Source organism: Thalassophryne amazonica, chromosome 2 (genome assembly GCF_902500255.1).
Source record: "Thalassophryne amazonica chromosome 2, fThaAma1.1, whole genome shotgun sequence".
NCBI lineage: Eukaryota > Metazoa > Chordata > Actinopteri > Batrachoidiformes > Batrachoididae > Thalassophryne > Thalassophryne amazonica.
In genome coordinates, this window is record NC_047104.1 from 118781127 (window position 1) to 118806733 (window position 25607).

At 38.3% G+C, this 25607-nt stretch overlaps 2 protein-coding genes and 1 long non-coding RNA gene across 3 annotated transcripts; 1 reads left to right on the forward strand and 2 right to left on the reverse strand.

Moving 5' to 3' along the window:
* Nucleotides 1-870: 870 nt before the first annotated feature.
* Nucleotides 871-14432, reverse strand: mrpl16 (mitochondrial ribosomal protein L16). Its single transcript, XM_034192549.1, has 5 exons — nucleotides 14239-14432; nucleotides 10739-10810; nucleotides 10410-10558; nucleotides 9363-9656; nucleotides 871-1580 (listed from the first exon to the last, which is right to left on the reverse strand). The coding sequence occupies exons 1-5, from the start codon at nucleotides 14306-14308 to the stop codon at nucleotides 1389-1391; spliced, it is 777 nt and encodes a 258-aa protein (XP_034048440.1). The 5' UTR covers nucleotides 14309-14432; the 3' UTR covers nucleotides 871-1388.
* Nucleotides 13940-23655, forward strand: LOC117529715. Its single transcript, XR_004566082.1, has 3 exons — nucleotides 13940-13951; nucleotides 20052-20057; nucleotides 23507-23655. It is a non-coding gene; the product is annotated as an uncharacterized LOC117529715 (long non-coding RNA).
* Nucleotides 21485-25287, reverse strand: txnl4b (thioredoxin-like 4B). Its single transcript, XM_034192561.1, is given in 4 exon segments — nucleotides 21485-22074; nucleotides 24004-24155; nucleotides 25070-25111; nucleotides 25113-25287. Coding segments are annotated over 4 exon segments (450 nt in total). The 5' UTR covers nucleotides 25203-25287; the 3' UTR covers nucleotides 21485-21908.
* Between the last annotated feature and the right edge of the window lie 320 nt (nucleotides 25288-25607).

A 25607-nucleotide genomic window follows, 5' to 3' on the forward strand; every position in this document is an offset into this window, starting at 1 on the left:
AGTACAACACCCTATGTATAAACAACTCCATCATGATTTACTGTAGGTACGACTGACTTTTCCTTGTGGGCTTAAACCTGCTCACATTGACTTTATTCTTAGCATATCCTGAAGAATGTTGAGTTTTATAACTGAGAAACTTATTGGTAACATTTTGATCTGTTAAAATGGGGATCTCAAGATCTTTAGGGGTTTTGGAATTTAGGTTTTAGCCTTTTTGAATGTCTTAAGACTGCACTTTGAATAAATTGGACACAGTCAACCCCCTTTAATACAATAAAACATAACCATTAATTCAAGTAATATGTAACCTAAGTCACAAGGTACCTGAGAGTGTCAGTTTTTCCAGTTGTACTTGGTGCCACTGCAGACAGACCTGTTTGCACTCAGTACTTCACATGTACACATTTAATGCTTTAAAAATGAAGACAACCTGTTTGAATTTGAAGATGTTATGACAATAGATGGGCTTCTGACATTTTTTAACTACAAAAACTGTTACTGTTTTATAAGATGATTAATTTGAATTAAATAATCAGTCACCTTTCTCATATTTCATTTATGGTTCCAATGAAACAACACATTTTGTAACTATTGAGTACTGTAGTGTCCACAAGTAACCCAGACACATGCTACAAGGGGAGATTGAAGAGTTTTGAGCCTGAACCAGGAAAAAGTAGCATGTGGTTTTTTGTATTCTGAGAAACCAAGATTTCTCAACATTACACCCCGTGAATCAAAACTTCACACATTTGGGAAATGTTAGTTGCTCAGAATACAAATGATGGAGAACCACACCCTTTTTCCTGGGTCAGGCTCAAAACCTTTCAATCTACCCTATACATAAAGCACATGCATTCAGTTGTTTTGTTTGTAAATGCATTTATTTAAGGAAATGTGCATATTTTCCAGGTTGATGTTTTCATGATGATCAATGTGTAAACTGATGCAGTTTTGTAAAAGAAACATTTGTAAAACACTTTTTTATAAACCCCATGAATTTAAGATTCATTGTGTGACTGCAAATCAATATTGTTAACAAAATTAGAAATTAACACTTCACGGGCTGCATAAAGGCACTCTCTGTGCCAGCTGTCCATGTCAATATGCTCCATCAATTTGCTGTGATTTGTGGCATAGATATTAAAAAAAAACCACCAAAGACTTTCAAATTCAGCAATGTCACAACTGAACACATCCTTCCTCCAAACAGAAAATTAAAATGAGCCTTTTCCCAAGTGATGTTTACCTGAAAATGTTTACCTGAAAATAATGGACAAACACTCCCTCCACTCCTGTTACTTAAAGAATTTGACAATTGTTGGTATTTACTGGATGGTGCGGAAATCACACTATAACAATGTATTGACCACTGAACTTCATGTCCATCACACCCTCCCTGGATTGTGGAATTTCCCAGTAAAGCGTCCATGATGGAACAAGTCAAAGGGGCTGATGACCTTTCTGATGCCCAGCATGTTGCCACGTGCTATCTCTTTGAAAGTCCAAGGATTCTGGTTGTTTTGTTCCATTTCAGCCTGTTCCTGGTGCATGGCTGCCAAAGACTCTCTGCTCACCACCTGTAAAACATGAATATCATATGCACAAGCTACATCAAATGTTCCCCATCACCCACTGAGCACCTTAAACAACCAGTAGGAGACACAACAATACAATATTCTGACAGATACCAACTGATGTTTCGGACAGATGGAGGTGCTACACTGACAGCCAACACATTCCAATGGAAGTCAGAGAGGTTGGAGTGCATGTAGCATCTTTTGAAGGTGTAGAAGAATTTGATGATTGCAATTCCAATCAGAGCAATTCCACTACACTGCCAGACAGGCAGAAGTGCTCTACACGACTGATACACACAGCTGTGATGATCCCATTCACACAAACAGTAGACAGCAATAAACATGTATAGTCTGACCATAAATTGACTGTCAGTTTCACAACTGTGAAATTATATCACAATAGGTATAGGTACTAAAATCATAAAAAATATGAAAAAATAAAATAAATCTGATGCCACTTTTGCGAAAAAAAAAAAAAAAAATTTAAGTAAAAATAGGTCAGCAAAATTACCATACATGAAAATATATGAGAATAATATGCTTATTTTAGCATTTACAATCTTTATATATATATATATATATATATATATATATATATATATATATATATATATATATATATATATATATATATATATATATAGTAAGCAATAATTGTTATCCTCACCATGTGGAAAAGTGTGTCAAGTTTGAAAATAAGGATGCAGCCATTACTTGTGAAACCACTCAAGTTAGATATCTGCATGATTAATTTCTCCTGGATTATACAGTTAATGCTCAACTGTACAAATGCATAGCTGACAAAAACAACAACAAAAAAAAACAGGTCCATTTTACTTGAACGGTGACCCCAGTTTTTCTAATGTGTGTCTGTACACACCACAATCAATGTGCATACAGATGTTTAGCTTTAATTCAAGGAGTTTGACAAAATATATATACTCAAAAATATATACTCAAGAACTGCAGCCATTTTTTTTTTTAAATACAAGGCCCCCCAATTCTCCCAGACCATAAGTAACTGGACACACTAAATATAAAGTATTATAGCTCATGTGCTGAGTTTGATGATTGGTGCTTGTTCATGATCTTCTCTGTGGGAGAATTCATGGTAGGCCTTGATTTATGTAGCAAATATTGTTAACCAAAAAGTAAATCTTCATTCTTGCATAAGTGGCACTTTATCAGTTAATTTTGCAACAAAATGGCCGATGTTTGACTTTGTTTTTTTTACAATAATTGACAAAGCCTAATTTATGACCAATCAAAATTGCTCCCTTGTTGAGAGCCCTGTCACCATCCAATCAACAAACTCAATAAATACTGCTGATAAGTAGTACAACATGGTGGCCTCTAAACTACTTGGCTACACGCATGAAATATTGCTTCTGTATACCCACTTTTTACACTGATCAAGCAGCCAAAGGTGACATTACACTATTTTGTGCTCAAAGCTGGTCTCACGTCCTGGAGTGGGAGACTTTGATGAAAAGGCAGTCAGATACAGCAAGAGATTTTCTAGTCAAACACAAATCAGATCAGTGGCAGAGTGCAGCAGGCTTAGGACTACACTAAGTGCATAGTGTATATATGAGTTACCACTAACAAATTTTTGTATCAATAGATTTTACAAAAGTATGAATTACTGAATGCAAACATCCCCGTTGGGGGAAGGACTGCACTGAAAATATTCATAGCTTTGCATAAATTTATATGTAATCATTATATGAAACTGCATACAATCCTCATTTCTGTTATTTCAAGTGTTTTTGCAGAAATAATGAACAAAATATGAAACTTGTCTTCGACAGAAAAAAAAAAATAATAATAATAATAAAATCATTTGGGGATTAGTATAAAATAATACAAGTGGGACAGGCCTCACCAGTCACAGACCACAACCACCAAAACTGGGTACAGCGCAATAATTTATGTTTATTTTGTCTTGTTTGATTATTTATTTGTTTCACTTCATATTAACTTTTTTGGTTTGGGAACACTTACCTCACCTATGTGTTAGTAAACAGAGAGATACATGTATTATTTTTATTTCTAATACACATTCATTTTATTTTAATTTACCAAAATATGAAAATACACGGTGCTGTAGACATGGTAAGAAGATCTGCTGCTGAAGTTCAAACCAAGCATGGGAAGAAAGTTCATTTAAGCCAATGATTCTCAGTCAGTCCACTGGAACCAATGCTTTGCAGACTTTCCATATCTTCATATTCTACTCTTCCCTAACATGTCAAATCTGGTGATGACAAGCTCTTGACTGTCTGAATACACCTTACTGATCAAACTGGCTATAAGCTGAGTAGGGAGAATTGAAAATGTGTCATTTAGGACCAAGACTTGAGAACCACAGATTTATGTTACTTTGAAAGTGGTTATTTTTGCCAGATGGCCTGGTTTGATTATTTCAGAAACCGTGGATTGACTGGGATGTCAACACACAACCATCTCCATGGTCAACAGAGAATGGTCCAAAAGAGAAGAAACACCAAGCAGCTGTTCACTGGGCAAAAATGCCTTGTTTATGGCAGAGATCAGAGAAAGATCGCCGGACTGGTCTGAGCTGATAGAAAATCACCAACAGAACCAAGCTCTGAAGAAGAGTCCTCTCTAAATGGACACGATATTGAATCCCGGAGCAGATGGACTACACTAGCAGAAGACCACACCAGCTGCCACTCTTGTCAGTTCAGAACAGGAAACTGAAGCTACACTGGACACAGAGTCACCAAAACTAAACAATGTAACACTGAAAAAATATTAGTTGGTCTGATGTCTTGATTTCTGTTGCAATGTTCAGATGATAGGGTCATAATTTAATGTAAACAGCATGAAAGGATGGACCCCCCCCCTTTCATATTAATGTGGATTAAAATCTCTGAGGAAAGTTTATACCATGAAGAACTAGAGATCTGTGATGAAACTGGTCAACCTGCATTCATGTAACTGGCAAATATGAATCATTAAAAAGACTCACACACAATAACATAAGCTAAATTATCTTCCCTTGAGCACACTGGGCCAGAAATTATTTTCCACTGTGTAAAATTTCACTGAAATCCATAAAGCATCTAAGAAAGATGTGTGCTTACAATGTCATTATCATACAATATGATGCATTAATTAAACACAAATGCCTGTTTATCTTTTCTTGAAGACACTGAACTTCTGTGAGGTTGCACTGAATTCCATCAGTTTCTGAGGAGTTATGCTTACCAGATTCATGGACAGACAGAGTGATTTGAATATACAACCCCTGGCAATAATTATGGAATCACCGGCATCAGAGGATGTTCATTCGGTTGTTTAATTTTGTAGAAAAAAAAGCAGATCACATACATGACACAAAACTAAAATCATTTCAAATGGCAACTTTCTGGCTTTAAGAAACACTATAAGAAATCAGGAAAAATAATTGTGGACTCACTCAATTCTGAGGAATAAATTATGGAATCACCCTGTATATTTTCATCCCCAAAACTAACACCTGCATCAAATCAGATCTGCTCGTTAGTCTGCATCTAAATAGGAGTGATCACACCTTGGAGAGCTGTTGCACCAAGTGGACTGACATGAATCATGGCTCCAACACAAGAGATGTCAACTGAAACAAAGGAGAGGATTATCAACTCTTAAAAGAGGGTAAATCATCACGCAATGTTGCAAAAGATGTTGGTTGTTCACAGTCAGCTGTGTCTAAACTCTGGACCAAATATAAACAACATGGGAAGGTTGTTAAAGGCAAACATATTGGTAGACCAAGGAAGACATCAAAGCGTCAAGACAGAAAACTTAAAGCAATATGTCTCAAAAATCAAAAATGCACAACAAAACAAATGAGGAACAAATGGGAGGAAACTGGAGTCAACATCTGTGACCGAACTGTAAGAAACCGCCTAAAGGAAATGGGATTTACATACAGAAAAGCTAAACGAAAGCCATCATTAACACCTAAACAGAAAAAAACAAGGTTACAATGGGCTAAGGAAAAGCAATCGTGGACTGTGGATGACTGGATGAAAGTCATATTCAGTGATCAATCTCGAATCTGCATTAGGCAAGGTGATGATGCTGGAACTTTTGTTTGGTGCCGTTCCAATGAGATTTATAAAGATGACTGCCTGAAGAGAACATGTAAATTTCCACAGTCATTGATGATATGGGGCTGCATGTCAGGTAAAGGCACAGAGGAGATGGCTGTCATTACATCATCAATAAATGCACAAGTTTACGTTGATATTTTGGACACTTTTCTTATCCCATCGATGTTTGGGGATGATGAAATCATTTTTCAAGATGATAATGCATCTTGCCATAGAGCAAAAACTGTGAAAACATTCCTTGCAAAAAGACATAGGGTCAATGTCATGGCCTGCAAATAGTCCGGATCTTAATCCAATTGAAAATCTTTGGTGGAAGTTGAAGAAAATGGTCCATGACAAGGCTCCAACCTGCAAAGCTGATCTGACAACAGCAATCAGAGAAAGTTGGAGCCAGATTGATGAAGAGTACTGTTTGTCACTCATTAAGTCCATGCCTCAGAGACTGCAAGCTGTTATAAAAGCCAGAGGTGGTGCAACAAAATACTAGTGATGTGTTGGAGTGTTCTTTAGTTTTTCATGATTCCATATTTTTTCCCCTCTGCTTGGTCTAAAAAAGTAACCTTTACTGACTGCCACAATTTTTTTTTCCTGATTTCTTAAGAAAGTTGCCATTTGAAATGACTTTAGTTTTGTGTCATGTATGTGATCTGCTTTTTTTCGACAACATTAAACAACTGAATGAACATCCTCCGAGGCCGGTGATTCCATAATTATTGCCAGGGGTTGTAGCCTACCCCTTAGTTTTTGTTTGTGGGGGTATAATTTAGGCAATTCAGGGGAAAGAAAAAAAAAAAAAAAGCAGGTCCAACCCAGTAATAGCAACATGTACTTAATAAAAGTGGCCAGTGAGTCAATTAAAATGTTACAGTTGTATGTAAAAGTTTATAAATCATTGGTTGTTTGAATCAGCAATTTCAGTTAAATATATCATATAGCAGACAAACACGGTGATATTTGAGAAGTGAAATGAAGTTTATAGGATTTACAGAAAGTGTGAAATAATTCTTTAAATAAAATTAGGCAGCTGCATAAATTTGGGCACCCCAACAGGAAAAAAAAAACAATATTTAGTAGATCCTCTTTTTGCAGAAATAACAGCCTCAAAACACTTCTAATAGCTTCCATTGAGAGTCTGGATTCTGGACCATTCTTTACAAAATATTTGTTGGTTTCCGAGCATGGACAGCACACTTACAGTAGTGTTCAGAATAATAGTAGCATCTTCTGTTGACGCTACAAACTTAAAATTATGTTCAAACTGCTTTTTTAGCAATCCTGTGAATCACTAAACTAGTATTTAGTTGTATAACCACAGTTTTTCATGATTTCTTCACATCTGCTGGGCATAAATTTTGTTGGTTTGGAACCAAGATTTTGCTCCATGATACCTGGTATGCGATATATAGGCCCAACACCATCGTAGGAGAAACATGCCCATATCATGATGCTTGCACCACCATGCTTCACTGTGAACTGTGGATTGAATTCAGAATTTGGGGGTCGTCTCACAAACTGTCTGCGGCCCTTGGACCCAAAAAGAACAATTTTACTCTCATTCCACAAAATATTCCTCCATTTCTCTTTAGGCCAGTTGATGTGTTCTTTGGCAAATTGTAATCTCTTCTGCACATCTTTTATTTAACAGAGGGACTTTGCAGAGGATCCTTGCAAATAAATTAGCTTCACACAGGTGTCTTCTAACTGTCACAGCACTTACAGGTAACTCCAGACTGTCTTTGATCATCCTGGAGCTGATCAATGGGTGAGCCTTTGCCATTCTGGTTATTCTTCTATCCATTTTGATAGTTGTTTTCTGTTTTCTTCCACGTGTCTGTTTTTTTGTCCATTTTAAAGCATTGGAGATCATTGTAGATCAACAGCCTATAATTTTTTGCACCTGCGTATAAGTTTTCCCCTCTCCAATCAACTTTTTAATCAAACTACGCTGTTCTTCTGAACAATGTCTTGAATGTCCCGTTTTCCAGGCTTTCAAAGAGAAAAGCATGTTCAACAGGTGCTGGCTTCATCCTTAAATAGGGGACACCCGATTCACACCTGTTTGTTCCACAAAATTGACAAACTCACTGACTGAATGCCACACTACTATTATTGTGAACACCCCCTTTTCTACTTTTTTTTTTTTTTTACTAATAGCCCAATTTCATAGCCTTAAGAGTGTGCATATCATGAATGCTTGGTCTTGTTGGATTTGTGAGAATCTACTGAATCTACTGGTACCTTGTATCCCATGTAACAATAAGAAATATACTCAAAACCTGGATTAATCTTTTTAGTCACATAGCACTACTATTATTCTGAACACTACTGTAAAATCACACCACAGATTTTCAATAATATTCAGCTCTGGGGACTAAAATGGCCATTCCAGAATGTTGTACTTGTTCCTCTGCATGAATGCCTTAGTAGATTTTGAGCAGTGTTTAGGGTTGTTGTCTTGTTGAAAGATCCAGCCCTGGTGCAACTTCAACTTTGTCACTGATTCATGAACATTGTTCTCATGAATCTGCTGATATTGACTGGAATCTATGTGACCCTCAACTCTAACAAGATTCCCAGTACCTGCACTGGCCACACAGCACGATGGAACCACCTCTAAATTTTACTGTAGGTAGGAGGTGTTTTTCTTGAAATGCTGTGTTCTTTTTCAGCCATGCATACCACCCCTTGTTATGTCCAATTAACTCAATTTTAGTTTCATCAGTCCATAGCACCTTATTCCAAAATGAAGCTGGCTTGTCCAAATGTGCTTTAGCATACCTCAAGCGACTGTTTGTAGTGTGTACGCAGAAGAGGCTTCCTCTGCATTACAGCATCATACATCATCTCTTTGTGCAAAGTGCGCTGTATCGTTGAACAATGCACAGAGACACTATCTGCAACAAGATCATGTTGTAGGTCTTTGGAGCAGGTCTGTGGGTTGACTATGATTGTTCTCACCATCATTTGCTTCAGCTTATCTGATATTTTTCTTGGCCTGCCACTTCAGGCATTAACTAGTACTGTGCCTGCAGTCTTCCATTTCCTCACTATGTTCCTCACAGTGGAAAGTGACAGCTGAAATCTCTACGATAGCTTTTTGTATCCTTCCCCTAAACCATGATGTTGAACAATCTTTGTTTTCAGGTCATTTGAGAGTTGCTTAGAGGGTCCAATGATGCCACTCATTAGAAGAGATGCAAAGAGGGAGAACATTTGCAAATGGCTACCTTAAATACCCTTTCTCATGATTGGATTCACCTGCGTAAGGAGGTCAAAGGTCAGTGAGCTTACCAAACCAATTTTGTGTTCCAATAATTAGTGCTAAATGTAGTCAAATCAATAAAATGACAAGGGTGCCAAAATTATGCACCTGCCTAATTTTGTTCAAATAATTATTGCACACTTTCTGTAAATACTAGAAACTTAATTTCACTTCTCAAATGTCTGTGTGTTTGTCTGCTATATGATATATTTAACTGAAATTTCTGATCTAGACAACCAATGATTTATAAAGAAAAATCATGAAAATTATCAGGGGTGCCCAAACTTTTGCATACAATTGTATTTGTCTTCCCACTTGTGTGCGTGGATTTTTCACAGGTGCTGCTCCGACACCTTAGTGCTCACATTAAATTGCAACACCTTGTAATTGTTGACTCACCTTAGCACGGAATGGTAGCTTCTTTGCCACTTGTTTTAAGACATATTCAATCTCCTCCAACTCCACCTTTCCTCCCAGTTCCACAATAAAACGACCATAGCGGACAGGCGTCACATAGTGGTCGATTTCTCCTTTGCCTCCACCCATGCGCTGTCCCAAGCTTTTACGTGTGATAGGTTTATAAGGGGCATTGACGCGCCACTGGGCAAACGTAGTCCGAGTATCTATTTTGCGGTTGATGGTTAGTCGCATCATCTCAAAGTGACCCCAGTGAAGGTAACCCCCTTCCATAGCCTGAATGTGACAGAGACACAAAAGAGACACCATGTTCTGACAAACTGCAAACAAAATAAAATTCATTTGCTAGAAGTAGGTATGTACCAATGTAGAATTTTAAGAGTATGGAAACATTCACCATAAAATATGAGGTACAGTTTTATTCAGTAGAATATCATGAAACCATTTAATATTCAAGTAATTTCAGAAAGTGAAAAGACTCTTTACATATAAACTAAAATGTTTCAAGTATTTTTTTTTTTTTTATTTAGTTTTGATGATTACTAGGGATGGCACAATACTACTTTTCCATTTCTGATATGACACATACTGGAAACTCCAGTATCCAGTTTAATTTAATTCAACAATGGGTCATGGGAGACACAATAAAGAGTAGTAAATGTACAAAAGCACACTTTGCAAATTAGGTGGCTTTCATTCTACAGGTGTGAATATCCACACACTCCTGCTACAATGCTCAGGATTTAGCAATGTAAAGCTCACCAAGTGAACCATGTGGTTTGTTTTCAGAACCGTCAAATGTGAAAAGTTTGGCACTTTGAGAACTGTGGCATTTTCAAACCAAAGAATTCTCTGAAATGGATGACTGGTGACTGATAAGGTTCAAGGACCGAGTACATTAATGTGTAAAGAGACAACAAGAAGGATGCAGATGTCAAAGATGTAAAAACATTGAGTCCAGCGAGACATAAATCCCATTTCAAAAACAATAATAAATACATTTGGTACAAATTAGGCAAACGTACTCACAATAATGGCAAACTTCCCTGTGGTGAAGAAATTTGCTTCTGTATCCACTCCTTGTATATCCCGCAGATTTTTCATCTCTCTCTTGGGTTTTACTAAGTTGGGGGACCTCTCCACAAACTTCAGCTTTGGTTTCTCTGGCAGCACCACATCTTCAGATGAAAACACCACCCACACCATTTATCAACACCACAAAGAGGAAAATATGTGGCTTTGAATAAGGAAGCTTCATGTGAACATATTAACTATGCCTGCTAAATGTATATATTTCCATAAATTTGAAGATTCAAATGTACCAGTTTTTCAGGTAATAAAAGATTTTGAAGAGTTACCACTGAAGTCTGGAGGTACTTCAAGGGTCTTTATCCCAGCAATTAAGACTTTGAAGTGATTGTGACAAAGACCTGTGAACACACAACAGATTAAAGAAATGTTCACAAAAAAGGTATAGTGTATCAAATTTGTATACAGCTGATTAATTTTATTGTTTTCTTCAAAGCTTTGTCAAGTGTTTTTTTAAAGAGAGCAAAGAATTTTCAACATTTCTAAACACCCTAGTTTTATGTTGGATTCTGACATTATTTTACTTTGCACACAAACAAAATAATTTCACAAAAATCAAAAACTGTGTCAAAATTATTAGCCCCCATGATGGTAATAGTCAACTGTGTGTCCTTCTTGGTGGATAGAAACCTGCAATAGTTTGTTGTAGTTTTCAACAAGTCTCAGACATGTCTCCTGAGGAATCCCAGCCCATTTTCTTTGGTGAATCTCTCAAGCTCCTCCAGATTTGATGGTCTTCTGACATGGACCTTGGTCTTCAGTTCAAACCACAGATTTTCAATGGGATTCAAGTCAGGGCTTTGTGGAGGCCAGTCAGTAATGTTCACTATCACCAGGAACGATGTGTTTTGAGTTGCTATGCTGGAAGATAAAACGACAACCCAGACCCAGTTTTGTTGCTGATTGCTGACTGAGGTTTTCTTTCAAAATCTTCACACATTCTTCTTTCTTCATGATTCCTTCCACCTTGAGGAGATTCCTACTTCTAGATGCACTGAAGCATCCCCACAGCATAAAACTTCTCCCTTCTACCTCTAAACATAAACGTCAAGAGCTATAGTTTCATCTCATCTGACCAAAGGACATGCTTCCAGTATGCATATTCTTTCTCCAGGTTGTCCTTTGCATACTTCAGTCAAGCTTGAAGGTGTCTCTTCTGCAGAAGTGCAGTTTTTCTTGGACTGCGAGGATATAGACCATTCCTGTCCAGGGCTCTCGTGACTGTTTTCTCTAACTCCAATTCCCATCTTGGCTATGTCATTCACTTGTGTCTTGACAGTTGTTCTGGAGCCTTTAGACACATCTCTCACTAGTTTTCTTTCCAGTCTTTGAAATCTTTCGCTTCCTACCTCTGCCCAGCTTGTTCTGAATCTTTGAATGTCATGATGACACTTCTCACTCCAGTGAGAATTGTGCATATCATTCTCCTGCTTTCTGAGCATCAACAATTCTTTTTCTCAAGTCTGTACTGATTTGTTTTGTTTTTAGCATGATGCTTTTTCAAGTGACAGCTCAAACCCTTAATGAAGTTTTTATAGTGTGTACATTGGAAGATACCCTTGATTTTAACTTTGAGCATTAAAAAGTTAAAGGACATCACTGCACAAGAGTGCTTTGTGCTATGGTTCAACAAAAAAGGTGAGTTGTTAACTGGGCTAACAATTTTAACCCTGGTAGTTTTTGTGAGTTAATTTTGATCCTGTGTGCAAACTAAAATAATGTATGCATCCAAAATAAACTAAAATGTTTAGAAATGATGTGGTGTGTTGAGTGGTATGTCAAAAATTCCTTGCTCTGTAAAAATAAATAAATAAATAATAAAACCACCTCTGTAAAATTTTGAACATTAAATTTCATAATTTCACATTAGTGCTGCAAGTAACGATTATTTTCATTATCGATTGCCAAATATTTTTAATAGATTACTTTGTTGATCCACAAAATGTCAGAAAATTATGAAAAATGACAGAGTGCTTCTGAAAGGCAAAGATAAAGCCCTCAAATGTCTTCTCTTGCTCACAAATCGTAATTAATTTTGAACGCATACAATAAAACTGATCAAATGTACCTTATGGCAAACTGTAGCTGAAATTTCACATCATTTTTAAGGAAATTTCAATTTCAATGTTTCAATTTATTTTTCATTTATATAGCTCCAAATCACAACAGAGTTGCCTCAAATCACTTCACATAGGTAAGGTCTAACCTTACCAACCCCCAGAGCAACAGTGGTAAGGAAAAACTCCCTCTGAGGAAGAAACCTCAAGCAGACCAGACTCAAAGGGGTGACCTTCTGCTTGGGCCATGCTACAAACACAAATCACAGAACAATTCACAGACAAATATACAAGAAATGCTATTGGCGCACAGGACAGGAGGGTCGCCAACATGAATACAACTCCCATCTCTGGATGGAGCTGCACCTTAAACAAAGAAAAAACAGAATCAGGCATTAGAAAGACAAAAAATACTGTATAATTTGCCAGCATTAAACAACAAGAAAAAGAGAAATACTAAGGTGATCACCGGCCACTCATCCTAAACTTCAATAAAAGACACAGAATTTAGGTAAAGTTGAGGCTGCAGCCCGCTCCAATTACTAATAAATGAATTAAAAGAGTAAAAAGCATAAAATAAAACTGTACCAGTATGCTACCCATATGAAAGGGAAAATAAGTGCGTCTTAAGTCTGGACTTGAAAATCTCCACAGAATCTGACTGTTTTATTGACACAGGGAGATCATTCCACAGAACAGGGCACGATAAGCGAAAGCTCTGTGACCCGCAGACTTCTTATTCACCTTACCGACACAAAGTAGTCCTGCACCCTGAGAACGCAAAGCAGGTACGTAAGGTTTAATTAGGTCAGCTAGGTAGGGAGGTGCCAGTCCATGAATAATTTTATAGGTTAGTAGCAGAACCTTAAAATCTGATCTCACTGGGACAGGAAGCCAGTGAAGGGATGCCAAAATGGGTGTAATCTGGTTGTACTTTCTGCTTCGTGTCAAAAGTCTGGCTGTAGCATTTTGAAGCAATTGGAGACCCCTAATGTTGTTAGACTGCGGTAAACCAGAAAATAGAACATTGCAGTAGTCCAACCTAGAATAGATGAATGCATGGATCAGGGTCTCAGCATCAGCCATAGACAGGATGGGACGAATCTTCACTATATTTCGCAGGTGGAAGAAAGCAATCCTATTAATATTTCTAATGTGGAGGCCAAAGGACAACGAAGGATCAAAAATTACCCCAAGGTTCCTCACTTTGTCAGTGTGATGTATGACACACAAGCGGAGGTTCTTGGTCCAATGTCTCACTGGACCAAGAACCATCATTTCAGTCTTATCAGAGTTTAAAAGTAGGAAGTTTCTAGACATCCAACTTCTCACTGCTGCAAGGCAATCTTCAAAGGATTTTATGTGAATGAGATTACCAGCAGTTATCGACATGTATAAAATCCTTCTCTCTGTCTGTGCGTGTTTGTTTTAGTTTGTATTTCTGTGTAATTATGTTGTAAAACATTTTGAAATAACCAAGTACACTTTGAAATGTGTTTATCCGGAAAGTGCTCTATAAAGTTCCTACTTAGCCGTAGCCGTATAACGTTCGTACATAGCGTAGTGGATGGTTAGGATTAGTGGCTGTGGTTAACTTAGTTTAGCCACTGCCTTATATGAAGTTTTAGTCTTAAACTGAATCGTTTATCCACTAAAGGAAACATTTCATAGCTTACTGTCAGCGAGTCGTCATCCTTTGTTAGCATCATTACCTTGTTGGTGTCCGTGAACTCTGCACATCAAACCCAACCCGCCAACAGCAGTTTTGAGAAACGAAGCCATGACATTAACGTCGGATGAAGCAAAAACTAACTAACTCCACACTTTCATTTAAGATAACGATTCGACTTTTACGCACAACATAACCCACAAGGTCGCCCTGAGGTTCGGAGCCAGAAGAGGGGAGCAGCAAGCGTCTCGGTTTTTGGTGCATTACCGCCACCATCTGTTCTGGAGGTGTGATGGCAGGTTTAAAAGAGAGAGGGAGGGAGAGAGAGAGAGAGAATAAAAAAAGGCGTTTTAGCTAGGTACACTGGAGACTTGAGCCAAGATTTTATCACTTTTCTTTGGCGAACATCCTTCTCTGTGATACTTCATCATGAAGCTGCTGCAACCAAAAGTTGCACCTACAGAGCTGTTAGGTGTCTTGGTGGCTTCCCTCACTAGTCTCCTTTTTGTAGTCTGTTTTTAAGAACTGCCTATTCCACATACAGATTTACCATACAGTCCTGGACTGTTTGTATTTCTTAATGATTTATATAAATGAAGTCCAACACATTTTCAGTGACTTGGAAATGTTCATGTATCCATCCTCTGACTTACCTACAGAAACGTGAAGGGAAAAGTGATTTGTATGAGCAATAATACTTGCATTTAATTTGTCCAATTATTTATGGTCTCTGAAAATGGAGGAACCATTTATAAAGGTCAGACGTTGTGTGTCATCAAGTCCACCACATCGTGGAACCTCCTCAGGTCCACTCAGACAGACAGTCATCAAACAGACCTTTTAAAAAGCAAATCTTTTTAAGTGCCCGTATTGTTCAGAATAAGGCACTCTATTCCTCTCTAATTGACCAAAAGGACAATGTTGTTTTATTGTCATATTTGTTGGTTTTGTACAAAAATTCAGACAGATCCTTTAAGAACTCATTGAGGATAAGCAATGTGAACCTTTTACACTTTCTACAAATGTGGACAGAAAAAAAATCTCTTCTGCTTCTCCCTTATTTCACAAATGAATAAATAATGTGTATGGGCTTTGTCATAAGGGCTTTTTGCTCCCTTGTTTCACTCACCACAGTAGATCAGAGGCGGATCTGCACACTGATTTAGCACAAGTTTTAGGCTGGACACATGTCCACACCACATGGACAATGGGCAGGGGTTAAAAGTTAAAGATGCTCTAATTTGGGAAAGAATTAATGCAAATTATTGGTTGAGTTAATTGAGCAAATTATTCTGTTGATGAGATTATCATCTCTGAGTTATCATATTGTCAGGAATATACTGGTGGTTGGCTCTCACTGCGGTATTGTATCACTTCCTGTTCCGGAGCACAGCGGTGTTTTTCTGTATCTGTTAGCTGTTTAATCTGCGCAGTTAGATTGATCTAGTTATCTAGATTACGATTTGTTTCCCAGTGTAATCTTTACGTGCCTTAACTAAAGCACTCCTTCTGCTGAATCACCTCTAAATTATTTACACATTATTCACTTTGCGTGTTTTTAGGAATCCGCTAGCTTAGCGTAGCTACTAGCTCTTAGCCGATTTAGCATGGCGGCTTCTCCTGTCTCTCCCGCACTTTTCTGCTCTGGGTGTGAAATGTTTAGTTATTCCTCGGCCTCCTTTAGCAGTAATGGTACTTGTAATAAGTGTAGCTTATTCGTAGCTTTGGAGGCCAGGCTGGGCGAATTGGAGACTCGGCTCCGCACCGTGGAAAATTCTACAGCTAGCCAGGCCCCTGTAGTCGGTGCGGACCAAGGTAGCTTAGCCGCCGTTAGTTACCCCCTGGCAGATCCCGAGCAGTCGGGAAAGCAGGCCGACTGGGTGACTGTGAGGAGGAAGCGTAGCCCTAAACAGAAGCCCCGTGTACACCGCCAACCCGTTCACATTTCTAACCGTTTTTCCCCACTCGACGACACACCCGCCGAAGATCAAACTCTGGTTATTGGCGACTCTGTTTTGAGAAATGTGAAGTTAGCGACACCAGCAACCATAGTCAATTGTCTTCCGGGGGCCAGAGCAGGCGACATTGAAGGAAATTTGAAACTGCTGGTTAAGGCTAAGCGTAAATTTGGTAAGATTGTAATTCACGTCGGCAGTAATGACACCCGGTTACGCCAATCGGAGGTCACTAAAATTAACATTAAATCGGTGTGTAACTTTGCAAAAACAATGTCGGACTCTGTAGTTTTCTCTGGGCCCCTCCCCAATCAGACCGGGAGTGATATGTTTAGCCGCATGTTCTCCTTGAATTGCTGGCTGTCTGAGTGGTGTCCAAAAAATGAGGTGGGCTTCATAGATAATTGGCAAAGCTTCTGGGGAAAACCTGGTCTTGTTAGGAGAGACGGCATCCATCCCACTTTGGATGGAGCAGCTCTCATTTCTAGAAATCTGGCTAATTTTCTTAAATCCTCCAAACCGTGACTATCCAGGGTTGGGACCAGGAAGCAGAGTTGTAGTCTTACACACCTCTCTGCAGCTTCTCTCCCCCTGCCATCCCCTCATTACCCCATCCCCGTAGAGACGGTGCCTGCTCCCAGACTACCAATAACCAGCAAAAATCTATTTAAGCATAAAAATTCAAAAAGAAAAAATAATATAGCACCTTCAACTGCACCACAGACTAAAACAGTTAAATGTGGTCTATTAAACATTAGGTCTCTCTCTTCTAAGTCCCTGTTGGTAAATGATATAATAATTGATCAACATATTGATTTATTCTGCCTAACAGAAACCTGGTTACAGCAGGATGAATATGTTAGTTTAAATGAGTCAACACCCCCGAGTCACACTAACTGTCAGAATGCTCGTAGCACGGGCCGGGGCGGTGGATTAGCAGCAATCTTCCATTCCAGCTTATTAATTAATCAAAAACCCAGACAGAGCTTTAATTCATTTGAAAGCTTGTCTCTTAGTCTTGTCCATCCAAATTGGAAGTCCCAAAAACCAGTTTTATTTGTTATTATCTATCGTCCACCTGGTCGTTACTGTGAGTTTCTCTGTGAATTTTCAGACCTTTTGTCTGACTTAGTGCTTAGCTCAGATAAGATAATTATAGTGGGCGATTTTAACATCCACACAGATGCTGAGAATGACAGCCTCAACACTGCATTTAATCTATTATTAGACTCTATTGGCTTTGCTCAAAAAGTAAATGAGTCCACCCACCACTTTAATCATATCTTAGATCTTGTTCTGACTTATGGTATGGAAATAGAAGACTTAACAGTATTCCCTGAAAACTCCCTTCTGTCTGATCATTTCTTAATAACATTTACATTTACTCTGATGGACTACCCAGCAGTAGGGAATAAGTTTCATTACACTAGAAGTCTTTCAGAAAGCGCTGTAACTAGGTTTAAGGATATGATTCCTTCTTTATGTTCTCTAATGCCATATAACAACACAGTGCAGAGTAGCTACCTAAACTCTGTAAGGGAGATAGAGTATCTCGTCAATAGTTTTACATCCTCATTGAAGACAGCTTTGGATGCTGTAGCTCCTCTGAAAAAGAGTGCTTTAAATCAGAAGTGTCTGACTCCATGGTATAACTCTCAAACTCGTAGCTTAAAGCAGATAACCCGTAAGTTGGAGAGGAAATGGCGTCTCACTAATTTAGAAGATCTTCACTTAGCCTGGAAAAAGAGTCTGTTGCTCTATAAAAAAGCCCTCCGTAAAGCTAGGACATCTTTCTACTCATCACTAATTGAAGAAAATAAGAACAACCCCAGGTTTCTTTTCAGCACTGTAGCCAGGCTGACAAAGAGTCAGAGCTCTATTGAGCTGAGTATTCCATTAACTTTAACTAGTAATGAGTTCATGACTTTCTTTGCTAACAAAATTTTAACTATTAGAGAAAAAATTACTCATAACCATCCCAAAGACGTATCGTTATCTTTGGCTGCTTTCAGTGATGCCGGTATTTGGTTAGACTCTTTCTCTCCGATTGTTCTGTCTGAGTTATTTTCATTAGTTACTTCATCCAAACCATCAACATGTTTATTAGACCCCATTCCTACCAGGCTGCTCAAGGAAGCCCTACCATTATTTAATGCTTCGATCTTAAATATGATCAATCTATCTTTGTTAGTTGGCTATGTACCACAGGCTTTTAAGGTGGCAGTAATTAAACCATTACTTAAAAAGCCATCACTTGACCCAGCTATCTTAGCTAATTATAGGCCAATCTCCAACCTTCCTTTTCTCTCAAAAATTCTTGAAAGGGTAGTTGTAAAACAGCTAACTGATCATCTGCAGAGGAATGGTCTATTTGAAGAGTTTCAGTCAGGTTTTAGAATTCATCATAGTACAGAAACAGCATTAGTGAAGGTTACAAATGATCTTCTTATGGCCTCGGACAGTGGACTCATCTCTGTGCTTGTTCTGTTAGACCTCAGTGCTGCTTTTGATACTGTTGACCATAAAATTTTATTACAGAGATTAGAGCATACCATAGGTATTAAAGGCACTGCGCTGCGGTGGTTTGAATCATATTTGTCTAATAGATTACAATTTGTTCATGTAAATGGGGAATCTTCTTCACAGACTAAAGTTAATTATGGAGTTCCACAAGGTTCTGTGCTAGGACCAATTTTATTCACTTTATATATGCTTCCCTTAGGCAGTATTATTAGACGGTATTGCTTAAATTTTCATTGTTACGCAGATGATACCCAGCTTTATCTATCCATGAAGCCAGAGGACACACACCAATTAGCTAAACTGCAGGATTGTCTTACAGACATAAAGACATGGATGACCTCTAATTTCCTGCTTTTAAACTCAGATAAAACTGAAGTTATTGTACTTGGCCCCACAAATCTTAGAAACATGGTGTCTAACCAGATCCTTACTGTGGATGGCATTACCCTGACCTCTAGTAATACTGTGAGAAATCTTGGAGTCATTTTTGATCAGGATATGTCATTCAAAGCGCATATTAAACAAATATGTAGGACTGCTTTTTTGCATTTACGCAATATCTCTAAAATCAGAAAGGTCTTGTCTCAGAGTGATGCTGAAAAACTAATTCATGCATTTATTTCCTCTAGGCTGGACTATTGTAATTCATTATTATCAGGTTGTCCTAAAAGTTCCCTAAAAAGCCTTCAGTTAATTCAAAATGCTGCAGCTAGAGTGCTGACGGGGACTAGAAGGAGAGAGCATATCTCACCCATATTGGCCTCTCTTCATTGGCTTCCTGTTAATTCTAGAATAGAATTTAAAATTCTTCTTCTTACTTATAAGGTTTTGAATAATCAGGTCCCATCTTATCTTAGGGACCTCGTAGTACCATATCACCCCAATAGAGCGCTTCGCTCTCAGACTGCAGGCTTACTTGTAGTTCCTAGGGTTTGTAAGAGTAGAATGGGAGGCAGAGCCTTCAGCTTTCAGGCTCCTCTCCTGTGGAACCAGCTCCCAATTCAGATCAGGGAGACAGACACCCTCTCTACTTTTAAGATTAGGCTTAAAACTTTCCTTTTTGCTAAAGCTTATAGTTAGGGCTGGATCAGGTGACCCTGAACCATCCCTTAGTTATGCTGCTATAGACGTAGACTGCTGGGGGGTTCCCATGATGCACTGTTTCTTTCTCTTTTTGCTCTGTATGCACCACTCTGCATTTAATCATTAGTGATCGATCTCTGCTCCCCTCCACAGCATGTCTTTTTCCTGGTTCTCTCCCTCAGCCCCAACCAGTCCCAGCAGAAGACTGCCCCTCCCTCAGCCTGGTTCTGCTGGAGGTTTCTTCCTGTTAAAAGGGAGTTTTTCCTTCCCACTGTAGCCAAGTGCTTGCTCACAGGGGGTCGTTTTGACCGTTGGGGTTTTACATCATTATTGTATGGCCTTGCCTTACAATATAAAGCACCTTGGGGCAACTGTTTGTTGTGATTTGGCGCTATAAAAAAAAAAAAAATTGATTGATTGATTGATTAATAGGGCTTTAAAAAGGAATAGTTTGCATCATGTGTCATACTTGGTTATCATGTTACAGGGTAACATATGTCACGTCAGAATCTAAAGGACGTTGTCCTTGTTTGACTTTTACTTTGGAGACAAAACATTCAACATAGTCAGAACTATTACATTTATTAATCCTATTAGCTCAACCAATAATTTGCACCACTATTTTTTAACCAAAATTTGAGCAACTTTAAGTTTTGATCCCTGTACAAACTGACATTGACCTTTCTCACCATTTTTGCTATTTCTTACCCCATAACTCCATAGAATTCAGTCATAGATAGTCCAAACTATACCTTTTTGAAATCTTTATGATTAGATAAATTATATGGAATACCTTTCAATATGATTAGAGCATTTTAAAATTTTGACCCCTACCTGGCTGCCTACTGAAAATCGAGTGGACTCCCTGGCTTTTCAAAAGGGTAATATCTACAGTGTATTTGTGCCAAATTTGGTGCTTGCATCACCATTTCATTTTTTTTTCAGTTACCTGCTGCACTAATAGGCAAACTATTACCTTTGTTATCTCCCACTAATACTCTCATCGGTAAAATCTGTTTTTCCAGTCCTTCTGGTAATAACACCACATCTACAAGAGCTCCATTACAGAGATATAATCACAGTACCTTATGTGTTGTAATACTGGAATCAATTTGTGGATGATGAATCAAGGAGGAAGACCTGGCTTCTACCTAATCAATACATAATCACCAATGCAGTCAAAGAAGTTAATTTTAAGATCATCAATAGATCCAGCTATCCAGCTAAAATGTGTATTACTAATAAATTCAAGAAAGACATTGATGTGAAATGTGAATTGTACTTTTTTTTAAGATTCTCCAAAAACTGTATTTGTTTTGGAACTGCTGTTTATTATACTTTATGTAATGGTGATTTCTTGATTTCTTCTTCTGGCCACTGTGTCTGAAAGGCTGAAGTCTTTAGAGTTCCGTGGGACAGAGCCCTTAGAAGGGTGCAGACCCTGAACTGGGACTCTGCCTATGTGTCTAGTTTGCGTGGTAGAAACTTCAGACTGATTAAATAAGAACACCACCAGAAGCAACAATTTGAAGTGAAGGTTGACAGACAACAACAGAGAATACCGCTGATAATCTTCAATCAGTGGTACAAAACAAAAACAAATCTTTACACCTGCAGCTTGTCCATCATGACCCAGCAGTACCTCTTACAGTCTGTACTGTGGACGCACATCATCTCAAATAACTAACTTCACCTTTACTGCCTGAATTTTTCATTCATTTCTGGCTTGATTGAGAATTAACTAACAACATACTGAATAATTTAAGTTTAAAAAAAACATACTGCAGACAAGAACCTAAATCATCTTTATATTACATAATGAGAAAAAAAATGGAAATTTTAACAAGACCAGTAGCGCAACATATTTGGAGAAAGCAGTTCAACATTTAAAGCCCAGAAAATAATTAAATAACTGAAAGTTCTATAATGAAGTTTGTTTTTATAGACATTTTCATTCTTGTATCTTTACAGTTCTGCCAGCACATCACTGCACACAACACTATTTTCAGGAACCTTGTCTGAACAATGTTCTGCGGAAATGACATGTGGACACTTCCATCAGTTATTTGTTTTGTCACTCAAAGAGTGGTGGTAGATGTCCCTCTGTAACAGTCCATAATGTATCTACAGTCACACAGGATAGTTGTTCCACCTAAATTCCATGATAAAGGAGATCATATTTGGGAATATTTTGAGGATCTATGGGACTCTGGACAATCATCTTCCCCCGCATGGCTCCCCTATAAATGACCTCAATCAGGTCCATGAAGTCTTGTTTGGTCTTGAAGCTGCCAACAAACTTTGTGTGATCTGGTGATCTGAAAGACAGAAAAGTGACAATAAGGTCTTTCCAACAAGGAAAAGAAGAAAACTCAGAAGACACCCTCAGGAACAGCATGATACCACTTTTTCTTGTCTGATACGATACAGACAGAGATCGCAGAAGCTTCCAATACCAGTCCAATGTAGTTTTCCATGTGTTAAAACAACTAAGCTGTTAATATATATACACATTTGTCTGAATATACTTTGCTAACTGGGGCAGCACAGTGACTTAGTGGTTAGCACAGTTGCCTCACAGCGAGAAGATCATGGGTTCGATTCACACCTGTGGCCTTTCTGTGTGGAGTTTGCGTGTGGGTTCTCTCCGGGTGCTCTGGCTTCCTCCCGCATCCAAAGATACGCAGGTTAGGTGGATTGGAAACTTTAAAATTATCTGTAGGTGTGTGTGTGTGTGTGTGTGTGAATGTGTTTGTTTGTCTATATGTGGCCCTACGACAGACTGGCGTCCTGTCCAGGGTGTACCCTGCCTCCCGGTCTATGACTGCTGGGATAGGCTCCAGCCCCCCGCAGCCCTTAATTGGACTAAGCGGTTGAAGATGAGTGTGTGTACTTTGCTCTTAGCCAAAACAAATATTCTACTCCCCTAAACGAAAACATTCAAAGCTGACAACATGACTCAGATGTAGAGTGGAAAACTAGGATTGGATTTTTTTTTTTTTTTGCTATTTTAAACATTTTGTTTGTTTGCTTATTTCTGAAACACAATCCAGTCAGTTTTGCCAATATCAACCCAATACAAACCAAAATATCAGACCAGCCAATCCACTATCCCCCACCCAAGTTCATCAATATCAGACTTTGGCGCTTCAGGGAATCGTTGTTTTGATTTATAATTTTTTTATAAAAGATTTTGTCATGTGAACTGTCTTCATGACAGTTTCAGACTTTGCTACTTGCAGCCTTCGTAGAGCTGCTCATTGTTAAAATACTACTTGAGCACACAACCTTTTTTCTCAGTAAATACATTTCTAAAGGAGCTATTGAGATTAAATTTTCACCAAATGTCAGTAACAACCCAAATAATCCACACGCACAAAGAAATCAAACCAAAGATGTCCAGAATGATGTTATGTGCAATAATGTGAAAAGACACAGGGAAAAAGTATTGGACACATTTACTGAAATGTATTTAATAGTTCGCACAAAAGCCTTTGTTGGTAATGAAGCTTCAAGATGCCTCCAGTATGGAGAAACTAGTCACGTGTTACTCAGGTGTGATTTTGGCCCATTCTTTCACACAAACAGTCTTCAACTGTTGAAGGTTCCGTGGACCTCTTCTATGAACTCTGATCTTCAGTTCTTCCATAGATTTTCTATTGGATTCAAGTCAGGTGATTGGCTGGACCATTCTCGCGGCTTTATATTCATTCTCTGAAACCAAATGAGTTTCCTTGGCTGTGTGTTTAGGATCTTGCTGAAATGTCCACCCTCATCTGATCTTCATTATCCTGGCAGATGGCAGATTTTTATCAAGAATGTCTCAGTACATTTTACATTCATCCTTCTTCAATTATATGATGTTTGCCAATGCCGATGCTGAAAAACAGCCCCACAACATGATGTTCCCACATCTAAATTTCACTGTTGGTATGGTGTTTTTGGGGTGATGTACCATTTCACCTCCAAACATGGTGTGTATTATGGCATCCAAAGAGTTGCATTTTTGTCTCATCTGACCACACTATATTCTCCCAGTATTTCACAGGCTTGTCTAAATGTTGTGCATGTTGAAGGTTGTTCAACATCCTTCAACATGCTTTTCCTTTAGCCCATGGCCCATGGGCTGGATGAGGTCTGGACCTTACTTGTGTATAGCAGTATAAACTTAATTATAATTATTAGATTATGGCTGCAGATTTTACATACAGAGGGGAAAAAAGACCATACAAATTTCCTCAACTCACCCATAATCCACTTTCATGTGCTGCCCGTTGAAAAAGAACACAGTGGAGGGTATGTAACTGATGTCAAAGTATCGGGTGTAGATAGGAGCTTTATCCACATCAACAATGTAGATAGATGCCATATTGCTGAGATCATGGGCAGTTTTTGACAGCTATACCAAGACAGAAACACAATTAATTTAGAGCAAAGACGTTATCTAATTTTTATTTTTTGAGGAACAAATTAAAAGCTGGTGTCATATAACTAAGATTAGCTATTATTAGAGAGTTTCACTTTAGCATTATTATTTGTTGCATGAACAATTATTACAATGACACTGTAAGCATTATTACAACCTCTGCTCGCAGTTGAACCCCTAGTCTACAACCGTGGGACTTGGGTCAGGCTCAGCCTGAAGAAACAGCACATTGTCACCTCCATGGGGGCTCCCCACCCGCAGGGGACAACACCAAGACTGCACCATTCACTTATCTTGTCAATGACATTAATGTCTCTGGATCCTTTGAGATGGAGAGGAGCTTAGTATTATGGATTCCTGAGGTCACTGGTTTTTGCCAATGTAGATATCTTTGCACTATAATGAAGGTCCACGTCTTCCGGGATCTGGTGCTTCCTGTCTTACTGTTTGGTTGTGAGGCTTGGACACGAACGACCACTGGATGCTATTTATACTCCCAAACTTTTTAATGCATTGCTTCAGAAATAAACCCGAACCCTTACGCTTAATCTTAACGTAACCACAAAGCAGTTAAGACTAAGTAAATTGCAAAGCTGCTGGGCAGCTGAGACATCAAGTTTAGAGCATATTTTCAACACTGCACCCTTCCAAAAACCACACTAAGCACTTCTGGAAGTATTGCACTAGCAGAATTCTGATATGGTCCAGGTCCAATTCCAGAACATTTCATATTCACATGCTGTGCAAAACATTTTCACCGCCCGCCCTGTGCATGGGGGTGTCAAAGCCTCGGATGACAGGATCATAGACTGTTTCTATGTACATATAGGGCCCGCTTCTGTTTAAAGTTTGATGCTGTTCACGTTTAACGGAGGTTTCTTACTTACTATTTCATCGAGCTGGAGACAAACGGAGTCTTCGTCTCTTCCCAAATCTTAAAACTAACACTTTTTCTGCTACGCTTTTAATTACTTCATCTATGTCTTTTTTACATGACAACTTTGGTAAAAATAAACTCATTTTTAAAGCTAATAAAATCAAACACTTCACACTTCACCGCAGGAAATTACGACAGATATTAGTGTGCAACTGCATCAAACATCCGTCTGGAAACTGAAATCACTGATCTCTATTACTAAAATGATATGACTAAAATAAACTCAAAGCTAAAGCGTTTATATAATATAACTCTAAAGAAAGTGGAGACGAAATGTTTTTAAAACGTTAATAAATTTTGGGAATAAATCGAAGACTAAAGTTTTACAATATAAAGTCTGTTTCAATTGTAAAGCGTTTGATAAAGAAATTTGATATAGTTTTACGAACAGTGATTTATTTATATTTTTTGCTTCAGGAGAGTGGAAATGTTGAATATTTTTCAGACAGATAGAAAACAATATATAAGTCTTGTGAATCTGAAGCTTG